Source organism: Tachypleus tridentatus, chromosome 2, assembly GCF_004210375.1.
Source record: "Tachypleus tridentatus isolate NWPU-2018 chromosome 2, ASM421037v1, whole genome shotgun sequence".
Lineage (NCBI taxonomy): Eukaryota > Metazoa > Arthropoda > Merostomata > Xiphosura > Limulidae > Tachypleus > Tachypleus tridentatus.
This window is the reverse complement of record NC_134826.1, coordinates 101953740-101968623: the sequence shown is the minus strand read 5'-3', so window position 1 is coordinate 101968623 and position 14884 is coordinate 101953740. Positions and strand designations below refer to the sequence as shown.

The 14884-nt window shown below is 32.7% G+C and overlaps 1 protein-coding gene across 2 annotated transcripts in view; it reads right to left on the bottom strand.

The window, feature by feature from the left end:
- Nucleotides 1-14884, bottom strand: part of Tnks (tankyrase) — a 101274-nt gene that overhangs the window by 48153 nt on the left and 38237 nt on the right. For both annotated transcript variants that reach the window (XM_076489839.1, XM_076489838.1), the window contains exons 16-17: nt 14411-14536; nt 11623-11732 (exon numbers count right to left, since the gene is read on the bottom strand). In XM_076489839.1, coding sequence (XP_076345954.1) covers nt 11623-11732; nt 14411-14536 — 236 coding nt within the window. The remainder of the gene's footprint in view (nt 1-11622; nt 11733-14410; nt 14537-14884) is intronic.

Genomic DNA, 14884 nt, shown 5'->3' with positions numbered 1-14884 from the left:
GACAAAGATTTACTAATTTGAAAAGTAGGTTACGTAACTGTTGTGAAAGTTAACAAAAATGAAACTAATGAATGAAATTGCTTGAAAGTTGACATGAATGTTCATAGATGTGATTTGAGAAAAATAAAGTATTTAATTTTGATGTTCTCTACTATTTTAATAAAAAATTCATAACTTGATGCAGTTATTTGCACTCAGACTTTGAATAGTTAACACATACGGTGATTTTTTTTAAGTATAAAAATACTATTTATCACCTTACAGTTTTTCTCATTTCATCTGACTCATCTCTAGAGCTTCCTAAATGAATATTATAAATTATTAAGGTAAGTGTTTACATTTTAATTCTACTCTATCACTAATTGTAGGTATTATGATCAACAAACAGTGCATTCACATGTTTAAAATTAAGAAATGAAAATATACACACACCTTTTACCTTTTCATTGCATCATCTCACGCATATACATATATATATGTATTTATATATTCTTCTTTTCATGTGTGTATTTTTATGTTTCATATTTTTGCATTTATAACTTATTTTCAATGTTTTATTTTACTTTCTAATTATTTGTCTTTTATCCATTATGCCAAAACATCACAAAGCACAAATATTTGATTATTATGTCCTGTTGAGGAGAAATGCACAGCTGCATGCAAAATATTTTGCTCACATCTTTTGTTTACAAATTTTGATGAAATAGGAGAGAAATAAGTAAACCAGCAAACTTTCTAAAAACATTAAACCTTTTGAATATGAATTTTAAAACATAAATGCATAATTAACTAAAATATAAAAATAAAACCTACATACAATTTAACTGTCTATCAATCTAATGTGCATAAGGCAAGAAAGTATAGCTAAATACCAGGGACTCTGTTTGTTGAATGGTATGCTTATAACCAACAGAAATAGCAGATTTTCTGCTATATAGCTAACTAGGCCATGAACCATAAGCATACCATTCAACATGAACCAGTAACCTAACAACCAAAATTATACTCTGAAAGTGGGTGTGGAATATCGTTGATCACTGAATATTCAACAGTCTTTTATCCCCCTGTAGCTCTACATATTTCTCACAATGTCTTTAACAATTTATACATATTGTTCTTTGTTTGAAGGAAGGTAGGGCTATATTCTCACATTTGTTCCTCTTAATCAAGTCCAAAGTTGAAATACATGCTTAAGTTTTATTTATTATTTTCAGAGTTTCCTTTAAAATAAAGAAATAAAACCTCATATAATATGAAACTTTGAATTATTGTGTACTTGATAATAATAACTAAATTGAAATAGATCTAATGTTATTTAATGAAATTTTGAATGTACCTTGGTTACATGCATTGTTTTTTACAGAGTTAATGGGACCATTAGCCAATTTATCATAAAATACCATTAACTGCAAAGCCCTAGTCACACTATTCCTGATCTTATGCACAAGTGTCTTATTGTTTGTCTTTTGTTCGCTTTCCTTTTTAAAAGACACTGAAGCACAAACACTATTATGTATTATGTACTATTATGTACTATCACATTGGGCATCCTTTACTATGTATGTCATGAGAATTTAGTGACTTACCTTCAAAGATTTAGTAAAGTACTTTTCATTTATGTTACACCAGTTAGTATGACATACATTCTTAGCTAATAATCCATATTTGAATAGCGTACAAGTTTTCAGTTCTATATTTTATAAGGCAATATTTAAAAAATTCTTGCATTTTCCTTAGTGTGATACAATTTCTCTAGGTGTCTATGACACTTTATTTTATCCTTCATCTCTTCAATATGTACAAAATGAAACAAATTACTCATTATAAAATCACCCTTACTTTAACAAACCATTATTTTCTTCTATTATGTTTGGTTACAGAACCATACAATAGAAAATCATTTAATTATATATTACTACAATCAATAGAAAGTCAAGGTTTACAGCTATCAAATGGCAAATTTTATAACATTGCATTATAAAATGATAAGCATCAGTTTCACTCAGAGTACTAATCCTGTTACAGTGAGAAAGTTAACAACTAGCTTCGACGAATTTATACCAGTTCTTGTTGTACAGTTAGAAAGCCAGAAATATTTTGAGTTAGGAAAAATTGTCTACTTTTGTGCATTATTAGTCTATGATCTTTGATGTATCATTTAATAAAACAAAAAGTATTTAGTGCATTACTAACCATTGGTATAAAAAGTATAAAAGCAAAAAAAAGAAGATTGGTTAAGTAATATATTTCTTGTTTTTCATATTTATTCTTTACTTAAAGTGAATAAAATATAAAAACAGGGATTTTTTAGGTTAATTAAAATTAGATTAGGTAAATTAATTAATAATAATACAAAAAAATGTTTCACAAGTCACCCACAAGAACACTTCTTAGTAGGCCATGTGTAATGTAATTTGATGGCATAACATGAGTTGCAAGCTCAAGTAATTTATAACTTATAATGGCAATAAAACAATCAAATGTAATAATAAATAGATGTATAATGTTATACATCTAAAGCTACTTGGGATAAACAAATGCAGTTTCATGTTGCAATTTCAAGTAATTCTAGAAAGACAAAAAGGGTAATTTTAATTTATTTTGATTTTTTCTTCTGGTGGTTATGAGGTGGGTCAGACTGACCAATCTTGTATAAAGTTAGGGTTGAGAAGCTAACAAAATACAAAGTTTTACAATAAAAACTAATTAAAATGTATTTAGAAGATTTTTAGGGATTACACAGAGGAAATCTGAGATGAAGAAATGTATTTTAAATCTTAACATGAAAATTACTTTGCACATGAATTATTCAAAACAAATACTCAATATGTATTCATGGACAAATCTTCTATTAGATTTTTTATAAACACTTAACTAAAAATATTTCTTTTTATAGGTGAAAGATGTATGTTTACTGAAAGATTGCAAAATTTTGTGATGTACATAAGTTAGTAGTATTCATTCTATGAAGACTTTAAATGACCACAAGTAGGTCACATAGTTAGTCAAATAGATGGAGCCTGTGTTAAGAAATGTAAACACAGGCACCAAAATATATATCACTGGACAAAAAAATAAAGTAAAAATTATAACTTGAGAAACCTCAAGTAGTTTTGGGTAAATTGACAGTACTGATTTCAACAATGTAGTCAAAATATGTTCATAAATTCTAGGTTCTGAGCTACTGTAATATCTGAATATCTTATCAACACCGTGGAATCAGTACAATAGACTTATGAAATTACGTTTACATGGATAATTTTGTGAGTAAAAGGCACGTTTTTGATAACTTAAAAGAATGCTTTTATCGTATTAGTGTAAAATTCTAAATATATATACTTGCTACTTGTTCCTGTTGTAACTGTAGTGAAGTACACCTCTTTTGCTTCATGTCCATATTCATCTGATCCACCCAGGAATCACAAAACTCTCACATGCTCAGGTTGCATATAACATTTAAGAAGTTCCTTGACTGAGCATGAAAGAGGTGGAGTCAGATGCTTCTTCTCTCTTTGGTCACTTTGATTTACTCTGTGCACAGTTCAAACAAACTTTTATCTTTTTCTGCAGATCATACCCATGAAATATTAAAATTCTGTAAAATGTTGTCTTTAAAATTTTTAAAACAATAGTCTCTAAACAAAAATTATTTTATAATCTTCAGAAGATCATTTGAAATGTTGACTACATTCAATTCAAGTTAAGTCTGAAAGTGCAAAAACCATTCAAACTTTTTAGGTGTAAAGTTGGTGACCAATAAAAACATTGGGATCCACATGTATTGTGCACTTTGCACATCTGACTTGACACAGTGAGTGAATAAAAAGAGAGCAAATATTCTATTTGTAGTTTCCATAATATAGTGTAAGCAAAAAGATCATTTCTATATTATTCTAGCATGACTAATATTTCTGGATATTTATGCAAAACTAAACAATATGTTAAATACCCAGATACTGCATCTGCAATAAGACTAGTTCCTCATTGGGATGATCTTCTGCTGCTACATTTACTAATAAACTGGAAAACAGAAGATAAATTGTAAGTTGAAAGTATACAATGCACTCAGAAAGAAGACTCAACTACTCCTGTAACTGGGATATGGTAAGGACTTTCTTGTTCCACTCAGATAAAAAGGGGTCAACATTCTGCTTTACTCATGAAAGCCCATAAGTGACAGTCAAGAATGAAGTGAAACATATGTACACATCACTGAAAATACCACCAGTGATCTTGAGAACACATCCCTTCTCTACAGTAAGTGTTACAGTGCAATCAGTAAGTTGTGTGGATTTCAGGTAAAGCATATCTGCTAGGCAATCCATCACAAAGTGGAATCCCATTAACAATGATAAAAGAGAGAGAATCTCTGAGAAGAAAACATGAATGGAATAATAGGATAAAACTTACCCATGTCAAAGGAAAATGTGTACAATCACCATGAAAGGGAGGTGATATTCCATTGAACAGAATAGAGTCAGGTTGTGTAGGTGAAGGTATTGGGCATAGTATACATTCTGTTTAGAATGATCTCCTTTAAAAGATGACTAAAGTAAGCAGCCAATGACATGGTAATGAGCCAAATTTTATAAGAAGAAATACTGTGTAGACAGCAACATTCTAAAAATAAGTCAGAATATACCAGCCTAATGAGTTGATAAACCAAATCAGTTAATTTGACAGGAGATAAATCATGGGAAACAGATGGATTCCACTGAAGAAAAAGTCAGGAAGGTGAGCTCCAAAAGAAGGCACAATATGTCACCTAACACTATAAGAAACAAGCCAGATAAAAAAGCAAACCTTGATCAGACTATAAGTACAGGTAGGAAATGAGTGTGAATGCCAAGCAGCCTTCATAAGCAGCATAGGAAGGAAGGGCCAGTCTGAACATAGGACGACATAAGTGGTATGGTAGAGGATGCAGGTAACATTAATGGCAAAAATAACTATCACTGATATCTATAAGTAAGGAGAGAAAGGAAATGCATCTTGATGGAAAGATGGTATATGTAACTCCTCAACAGGGTTAAAAGAAAGGACAAGAAAGGACCACACTGAGATCCCAATCAAACAAATAAAAGGAACACAAAGAACATGACTCAAAAGGAGCTGAAAATGAGGGAAGCGAGAGGAGAAGACAGAACTCAAAATACCATTATTAATGGAAAGTGTTTGACAAAGCAATCTGACAGCTATATGCAGTTGAGGTAAACAAGTCTTGTAAAACATTCAGGTGAAGAATTGGTAAAGATAAGGAATGGAATGGAGAGAAGGATGGAAACCATCACCTTTAGTAAATAAATATGAAAGGTCTTATGGACCTAGAAAACATGCAACATGTCAGTTCTTGGGCTGAGGCAATGGGCCTGATAAAAGCCAACCATGAAGACGAAGGGTCATGATGTCCAACCAACACTGACAGTGTACAGACTGAGACAAAGGTATGGATAGGTTATTATGAACAAATAATATTCAGCAGTGGCAATGTTAATGGAACTGGCCAATATGCAGCCACCAGGAAAATTAGACACAGAGCTGTTTGTATTAGGAGCATAAGTTGAATATGAGGGTAAACATAGATGTGAGGATCTCTCCAATCTTGCCTGAATGTGTCCACTCTCAGGTCTAGCCAGCTAGTGGGTATACAATTAGACACCAAAAGATAGGAAGTTTGATGTTCAGTTGGTTGTGATGGATTTATTATTATATATTTTAATATTGACATTTGTATAAGTTTAATTTATTTAGAAATGCATACAACTCCTTAGGTTAAATGTGTATTGCAAAATTCCCACCTATTCCCTAAATTTGTAGAAGATTCTCAAATGTAAGATTCAACAGAACATGTTTTATGACAGCACTAGCATATTGTTTGGCCACCTGAAATTTTTGAATCTCCCCTTAAAGTTTATAAATTGATGCACCGAGAGATAGATTGATATTGTTGGTTTGATACATTTTGTATACTACAAACCTCAGAAACTATAAGTGTGATAAATGTTTATTAATCAGGAAACTATAGATATTTCACCAGGAATATTTATAGATTTTTAACATTACAAATCATATAACTTCAGTGAACTAACATCAGATGTTCATATTTTTACAAAGACATTACATGACTTCAACATACATTAGTTGGCTGGTATTTATTTGCACAAAGCAACTAGGCTATCTGCACCAAACAACCAATAAAAAAATAAAAGTAAAATTATTAAAATATGTAAAAAGGAATCATATTAAAACAAAACAAATTCCAATTTTCAAATTAAAAACTTAAAAGAGTTAAAAGGGCCAATGGCCCTTGAAAATTTAAAAGCAACTGAGGTAGACAGTGTCAGTATTGCCAATGACACTATCCAATATCAAAGGTTAACCCTTGGTAAAAACATGTCTAAAATGGTGCCATCACTCATGGTCATAACGTTGGCACAACAGTAAAATGTGAGTTACCATGACTTGAATGTCACACAGACCACACACTGGTGTGTCAGTCACAAATAAAAAAAAACAATGAGTTAAAAACTGTTATCAATGTGTAGCCTAGCAAGGAAAACTTCCTTTTTCAGATCCTTATGATGTCAGCAAGCTTGTTCCCTTCAAAACCAACTGGACCATTTCTCTTTATCATCCATTTCTATTCAGTTCTTACGGATACCAAGCCATTTAGCTCTCTATTGACCCTAACTGAATCTGTATGAATAATACAGTTCAGGTACTGCATTACTTCTATGTGATCTATGGCAAGAATAATTGTCTACAGTTTGTTGTGGTTTGGTGATTGCTCACAGGATCCCCTTTACAGTTTCTGTGTTCACTGCCAAACCATGATAGAACCCTCAGCCACCTGATTTTGAACCATCTGTGTAAACAGAAACTGGAGGATGGTTCAAAAGATGTTTGGCAAATAGAATACAGTAATTCCAATCAGAAGTATCCATGTTCTACAGATGACTCAAAGAAAGGTCACATGGAGATTCTACCATGGATGAAGATATCATGGAAAGCATGTCAAGGATTTAGGATTAGACTGTGCAGCTGCTTGGAGAATACAGTCAGTTTCTGCCACCACACAGTCATCTACTAATGGCTTACAGACAACAGCAAGTTCCAAGAGAGCAGTGAAAGAGGGCAAATTGGCCTGGTCTAGCTTCCACTGTGGCATGTGCATCAGGTGGTATTGACTACAGCCAGTCTTCCTCAAAATGATGGGAAAATGATCATTGCACCGTGGGCAACTGCCAAACCCCCAAGAGAAATGAGAGAAAAATAAAGGGGAGCAGACAGAAATCAATAGCAGTAAAAGACTGACCAGGTGCATGAAAACAGGAATATGTACCAATGCTGAAGAGGAAAAGCTTATGATCCAAGAGCATATGCTCTACAAAATGACCCATCTTATCAATATCAGCACCACCTCAGAGGGGGATATGGTTCATTAAAGTCCCCTAAAATTAAAAAGGGAGATGGCAACTGTTCAACAAGAACATCAAGATCTGATTGATCATAGGTCTCTCTATGAGATAGGTAAAGAAAACAAACAGTGATGCTATGACCCAAGGAAACACAGATGGCTACGGCCTCCAAAGGTGTATCGAGTGGCAAAGACAAGGTGGATACATGCTGATCTACCAGCAGTGCCACCCATTCGTGCACTTGTCCATCACAAAACCTATCATTTCTGTGCAAAGAAAACTGCTGAAAGGTGACTATCGGCAGGTTTCAGAAATGTTTCCTGTAAGGAAAGAGACAAAGGTTGGTAAATATTAATCAGCACTTTGATGTCATCCAAATTAGAATGCAAACCTTGACAGTTCCACTATATTAAAGTGGCCATTTTAACTTATGTGAAGGATAATTGGGTAGAGCCCTTCTGTTTATGAACACACTGTTTCTCTTTATTAGAAAGATCTATTGACCTTTATGGATCCTGCCCTGAGTAGAAAGTGGGCAATTCTCTGTCAGTAAATGAAGGTTCTAGTGACTGAGGGTGTGAATGGATAAATGTTCTGTATCTCAAGGCCAAAGAAGAAGATAGATGTGAAGAAATGCCAGAGGTCAGAGCTAAATGAAGTGGATCAGGGGAACCACTGGAAAGAATGGTGGGAATAAAGGTAGGTGTGAGATATGAATCGTCAATTCTCTTAACTATGGAAGGAAAAAAAAAGATTCTTCATGGGATTTGAAAATAACTCTGTTGAAGAAACAGAGAGATCTGTCTGCACTCCCACTGTAGCAATAGAATAGAGTGCAGTAGCATATGCCTGAGATGGAGTGATGGAAGTAACTTTTGAGCCTCGGGATAAGAAATGTTGTGAACCGTTTTCAAATGCTGTGCTCCACTCATCTGGGGCAAGAAAGAAAGTAAGAGGGATGAGAGCCACTACAGTTAACAAAATGAGGGCACCTTTGACACTCATATGCATCATGGTCCTTGCCACCACAATAAGCATACATCATGAAGCCACAACATGATGTCTTTGAGTGACCGAACTGCTGACATTAGAAACATCTAAGAAGGTTTGCAATATTTGGCATTTCAACAGAAGCAAGAAAAAGAAAACTAGCATAATCACCCTTGTCTCAAACATACATAAAAAACTGAGTATGCACTAAGCATTGATTTGAGTAACCCCCTGTAAACAAATATGTGCACAGGGTGAAATCTCCTGAAGTGTAGTGTGTGACAGAACAAGATATCATGTCAGGATGAGAGAGTCTGAGTTGTCTTCTCCTTTTCAAGGAAATGAAATCACAGAATCCATTTCCTTGAGAACTAAGATCTGTACCTCCTCTGCAGATAAAGTTATGAATTTATAAGAAATTATCATATAATTCAGTGAAAAGAAACAAATGAAAAAAAAAAGTGAAACAATGGAGTGCAAATACAGTAAATACAATCATAAATAGTAGCCACATGCAAAAAAACACACAAAACAATACGCATCTCAAGTACAGAAGTATTGTTGGAGAACAGTCACATGATATGTGTATGTTCAAAATTGGTAAGCAATGTTTCGAGGGCAGAAAGAAGATCAAGATAGCTTTGTGTGAGGGAGGAGAGACTATATGTGGAGTCTTGTTTCTCACTACAGTATGCAAGAAACTTGTGTTTCTGTACAATTGATGCATTAATGGAAAAATTAGCTACTGAAAATCATCCTCAAGAATAGACTTTTTATTGACTTATTTAAACTTGGTCTAAATGCTGTGCTTTTGCACAATGGGAAGTCTAAGCCATTAATTCCTGTTGCTCATGCTGTAAACATAAAAGAAATTTATCAGAACATGCAGATTATACTTGATGACGATAAATATAATCACTATAGGTGTAACACACATGATAATCTAAAGGTTACTGCACTTCTGTTAGTCCTGCATAGTGGGTATACCAAACACTTGTTTTTTTGTGTCTCTAGGAAAGCCAAAATTATAGAAATCATTTCAGAACAAAAGAATGGCAAGCAAGAGAGATTTACATATCAGGGAAACAGAATATTGTGTATCAAATACTGAATTCTCAATATGTGATTCTGTCCCATTTCTTATTAAACTGGGACTCAAATTGAATTTTGTGAAAGGAATAAATGAAAATGGTAATTGTTTCAGGTGTCTGTCTAATAAGTTTCCAAAAATCAGTGAAGCAAAGATTAAAGAATGTATCTTTGCTGAGCCACATATTTGGGAAGTGCTGATAGATTATGATTTTGAAACAGTACTAAATCAGAAAGAACCTGCTGTTTGAAAATCACTAAAATTTGTTGTCAGAAATTTCTTAGAATATCAAATAGATGAAAAATATATTCTGATGATTGATGATGTACTCAAGAACTGCAAGAAAATGTGATCTATGATGTCACTGAAGATGCACTTCTTAGACTCCTATTTAACCTTTTTTTCCCAAATGATCTAGGTTCAGTGAATGATGAGTATGGTGAATGTTTTCATTAAGACCTTGTTTGTTTTTCTTATAGCAAAGCCACATCGAGCTATCTGCTCAGCCCACCGAGGGGAATCGAACCCCTGATTTTAGTGTTGTACATCCGGAGACATACCGCTGTACTAGTGGGGGACGTTTCCATTAAGATATTTCTACAATAGAACAGTGATATCAAGGATGATGGAATTCTGAAATGATGGGAGATTAGAGTTAGTTCTTACAGCACAAAACTGAGAACATAGTCAAAAGGTGCAACAAATCAAACAGATATTTTGTAATAAAAAAAACTAATACAATGATGAAAGTTTTGTACATAGTCTGATCGTATTTTCAGTACATAATATACTAATTGCTTTTTAATCTCTATTACTATTATGTTTTGTTTTTGAACATTCCTAAGTGCAATTTTCAATGAATAAATCATTAAATAAAAAGTTATTTTCACGATGTATAAGAATTTTTTAATAAATCTATCACAAGATGAAAACTAGAGATGATCATTAATTTCTGACACAATTTTTAGAACCAGAAACATCAAACTACTCATACTCAAAACTACTTATAGCACTAATTAAAATTTTACAGCAAATATATGTTCTACAGTTATCCAGGCTGCATATTTTATTTTACCCACTATCATGCTGTAAAATTCTTATCAATTCTCTAAATGTAGCTAGGAGTTTGGCCATCAATTTTGTTTTCATTCCTTTAAGTAACACAGTCAATCCTATTTTGGCTACACCTTTTTTCACACCTAAGGTGTTTTTGATCAGATATGTCCTTTTGTTAATATACACTAACAAAGCAATTGTGTTATACAAACATTATGTGAGACAACTTTTTTGAAACTAATTCATGAGAACAATGAACTTAGAAATGGTTTACAAATCTGTAATACATATGATAAAATACAACTGCCAAAAAAACTACCTCATACTTCAAGTGCCAGCAGATGCAACTTGAGCATAATCTGGGCCCAATCAACATCTAAACTGCATTGTTTACTAATTAATATATTGTGTAAGTATCAGTCATATATTAACATGCAAAAATCTCAAACATCTAGACTCCATAACTTAGAAATTTAGCTGGCACTATCTCACTTGTCCTAGCAGATTGTAGAAGTTGTTAGAGGTGTTGGGTTTGCATTACAACAATATTACAGAACTCCCATCTTACAGATGCATTTAAAAGGTCTAATGTTCTCAATAGGTCTATAGAAATCACCGAAGTAAGAGTAAATTTATACAGATTTCACTATTTATGCCTGCTACTTTGTGACTTGTGTTTACATGCACCATCCATCAACCCAACTCCCCTACTAGCATATACTAGTCTAAAGTAGTATGTCCCAGCTTTGAAGCTTTCAAGTGTGTATATCTGAGTGGCTGAACAAAGAAACATACAGTATCAGGTCTTACACAAAATTAAAAGTAAGATTCACTGTCACTGTTATCGTGATTATTATATATATAGCAAAAGTCCAACTGCACATTGCAAAATGAACATGGCTGTTGGTAACTCTGAGTAAACAAGGTTATTTCTAAGAAAAGATTAAACTGAAAATTAGCTTGTGATGCTGCAAAATCAGTAAGATGAAAAAGAGTTTGGATAAACATAAAGGATTCAAGTTTTGTTATATATTAACATTCTGGTAACACCAAAGAACCTATACTTACCCCATAAGATGAAGCATTATGAAGAGGGATGAGTCCTCCTTTGTCTTGTGCATTTACATCAGCTCCATTTTCTAAAAGAAACTCTGCTACCTCAAAGTTATTGTAGCCAGCTGAAGCAAGAAAAGGAAACTTTATTAGTCATATTCACAAGCCCTTGTAATACTGCATACAGTATAATAAACTCAAGTTATCACTACTCATAACAAATGGTATACTGAGCAGGTTCTTGTTCTTGTCCATCTTTTTTTTTGATGTTGCACTTTAGAGTGTCTCCTTTTAAGGGGTTCAATGATATATTTAAGATCATAATCTGTATGAAAATTTGTACTCGCCTGTTGTTTTCTTGTATCCACATTCTCTTAAAGAACCATACCTTTCAAGTCTTTGCTTATGCAGGGCAATACTGCATTTCAAGCTGTTGAGAAAACCTTTCAGGGTCATCAGAAGCACTGTCCCAAACACTTATCTTTCTACAGCCCATCTTTTTCCAACATCAATGTTTTTTAGCCACGAATTTGTATTATGTGTAATTCATAGCCTGTATTTCAGTTCAATGACTAGTTATTTTAGCAATACCATCCCATAATAATTTTTAGGCTGTTGAAACAAGTGTTTTTTTTGTCTTTGAAGATTTTAAAACTGCTTTACCAATATTATTTTTGCAACTTCCATATAACTCTAATATGTTATTTTACATACAATTTTTCTTACAAAATTACTACTCTCACAAAACATAACTGGTAAATACTGATACCTCAGAATCTGATAATCTGTATAAAATTTGTGATTACTTATTACAAATACCAATACATACCAATACATCATGTACACCAAGTTTTTGTGTCTGGTGTGGTAAAAATCAAACTAAATTGCAACTGTGAACCACTCATTTCTCTAGCTCAGTAGTCTTACAGTATATGACAAGATAGGCTGTACTAATTTCTTCTGTAGAACTGGGTCAACATGTAAATGACATATTTTATAGTGATACTTTTAAAATTTAAATAAACTTTTCTACCATGTACATCAACAGACATGGCATAAACACACAATTTATAATTTGAATTCATATGATGCACCTAATAACTGATTTTTCCATTTCGGAATTTTAGCTTCTAAAATTAACCTTTTCCAGTTTCCAAACAATTAGAAACACAAATTGCAAATAAAAATCTAAAATTTGAACCTCCTATCTTTTTTATTTGTTGAGTTATTACTGCATTTGTGAAACCTGCCAGAAAAAGCATATCCCCTTTCATTCTGACTTTAGAAATTGTTAGCTAATTAATTTTATAAAGGCAGATGGACATCTTTATAAGGAATAGAATTATCAGGTTCTCCTCAATGTAAATTTTAGAATTTGCATTAATTTTTCCTGCCATTATCTTTCATTCATTTAGAATTGCTGGGGTCATGTAGATCAGAGCTGGTGTTCTGACAACAGGGGAATTTTTTAAACACATTTATAGTTTACTTACAAAGCTAGATAAATTATATTAGTTTTCCTATTCTACTGCCTCATATACCTTTTTGTGTTCTACAAAGCATATTTAAATGTTACATTGTTTCAGGCATACAAATTTGTGATACCCACAAGGCTTAGAAGGGAATGTCAAATATTTTTACTCAAGTGAGTATTAAAATTCTTGTTTTCTTATTCATACTTTTAGTTGTTACATTTTTGAACAAAAGTAAAAAAACAATATAGAAACTGTAAATTTCTCATTTAGACCGACAAACCTTCAGGGAAATAAGATGCATATAATCACAATAACTCAAGTGCTTGTGCAAAATTTGATGTTGTTTATGTTACATCCACTGGAAATAGCTGATAGACAACTATTGTGATTTATTGCTTTTTACACAAGGATTACTGTTCAAGTGGTACAAAGTACAGTAACAACTTCATACAGTAGTATATGAATGGGTGACATTATTTAGAACAAGATAACTGATGCTGGTAAATGAAGGGGAAAAGAGTGAGAGCCAACTACTGGAATTTGTCAAACTATGTTTAGAATAGAGGTACTGACAGTAGTGAATCAATCCACAGTATACCTAGCAGTTATCACCAATATTACTCTTGAAATCTCTTAGGTACTAACTAATGTTCACTCAGCTCCATTAAATTATAACTATAGTTTATTTAAAGCTGAAACCAAAAACAGAATATAAGACCTCAGTCACTGGTATTTATCAAATAGTGTTTAGAACTGAGCTACTGACAGTGGTGAATGAGAATAAAGAGCAAGATTAGATACTAAGATTTGTTACATAGTTTTCAGAGTAGAGCTAGCAGCTGTTATCATTGAGGAAAAGTTGTTTCTGGGATACCTGTAATTTGCCCACTTTGGATACCAATCGTAACTTTTAATTTCATAAACTATCACACTTAACCACTAATCCACCAGGAATGCTCTGAATTATTAGCAACAGTTTTAAGCTATACTAATTAGTATAGCATGAACAGAAAGTAGTTTAATTCAATTTTAAATGTAACATACTAAAAACTTTGAGACATTCAGTAAAAGATGCCCATGGCAATATGATTAATGCAAAAACTGCAAATTACTTTTTAAAATAATGTATTAAGAATAAAAGATAACACTTTTAAAATCCAGAAACAGTAACAAGATACTCAGAATGAATTACATGAAACTCACAGAAAATAACAACACTAACCTGAGTACTTACTGACTGTAGCTCTGACTTTCAAAAGTTCAAGTTATCAGATTTCTTGTTCTGTTACAAAGCACAAAAATTAAGCAGCTAACCAATTATCACTCACCTGCAAGATGTAAAGGGGTCGAGTTTCTTCCCTGGGAATCTCGACAATTAATATTCTGTGGTGTGACCAGCTTCATTACTCGAGCAAGATTACCCTTTTTAGCTGCATCTAGCAAAGCTGCATCACCTATAACATTTACAACTGTTTACTCAGGTTTTCTATTCTTATGATCAAGAACGTGTAATTCTGAATTATTTTTCTGTATGTGTGTGCGTATATATATACACATACATGAAAGATAACTTCTGTTTTATTTTCTTTCATAGAAGAAACATTTAATCTAGAAATATTAAATGTCACTACACTACTCACAGGTTTTTGACAACAATGGAGACTAGGATTCCAACATCAAGGAAGAAGTTTTACTTATTATTTCTAAAGATACACTACTATTTATTTTTATTTTTGACTTCACTATTTCTCTGTTTCATTTAGGAATGGCCACCTTTCACAACTGGTTACACATGGGTTTTT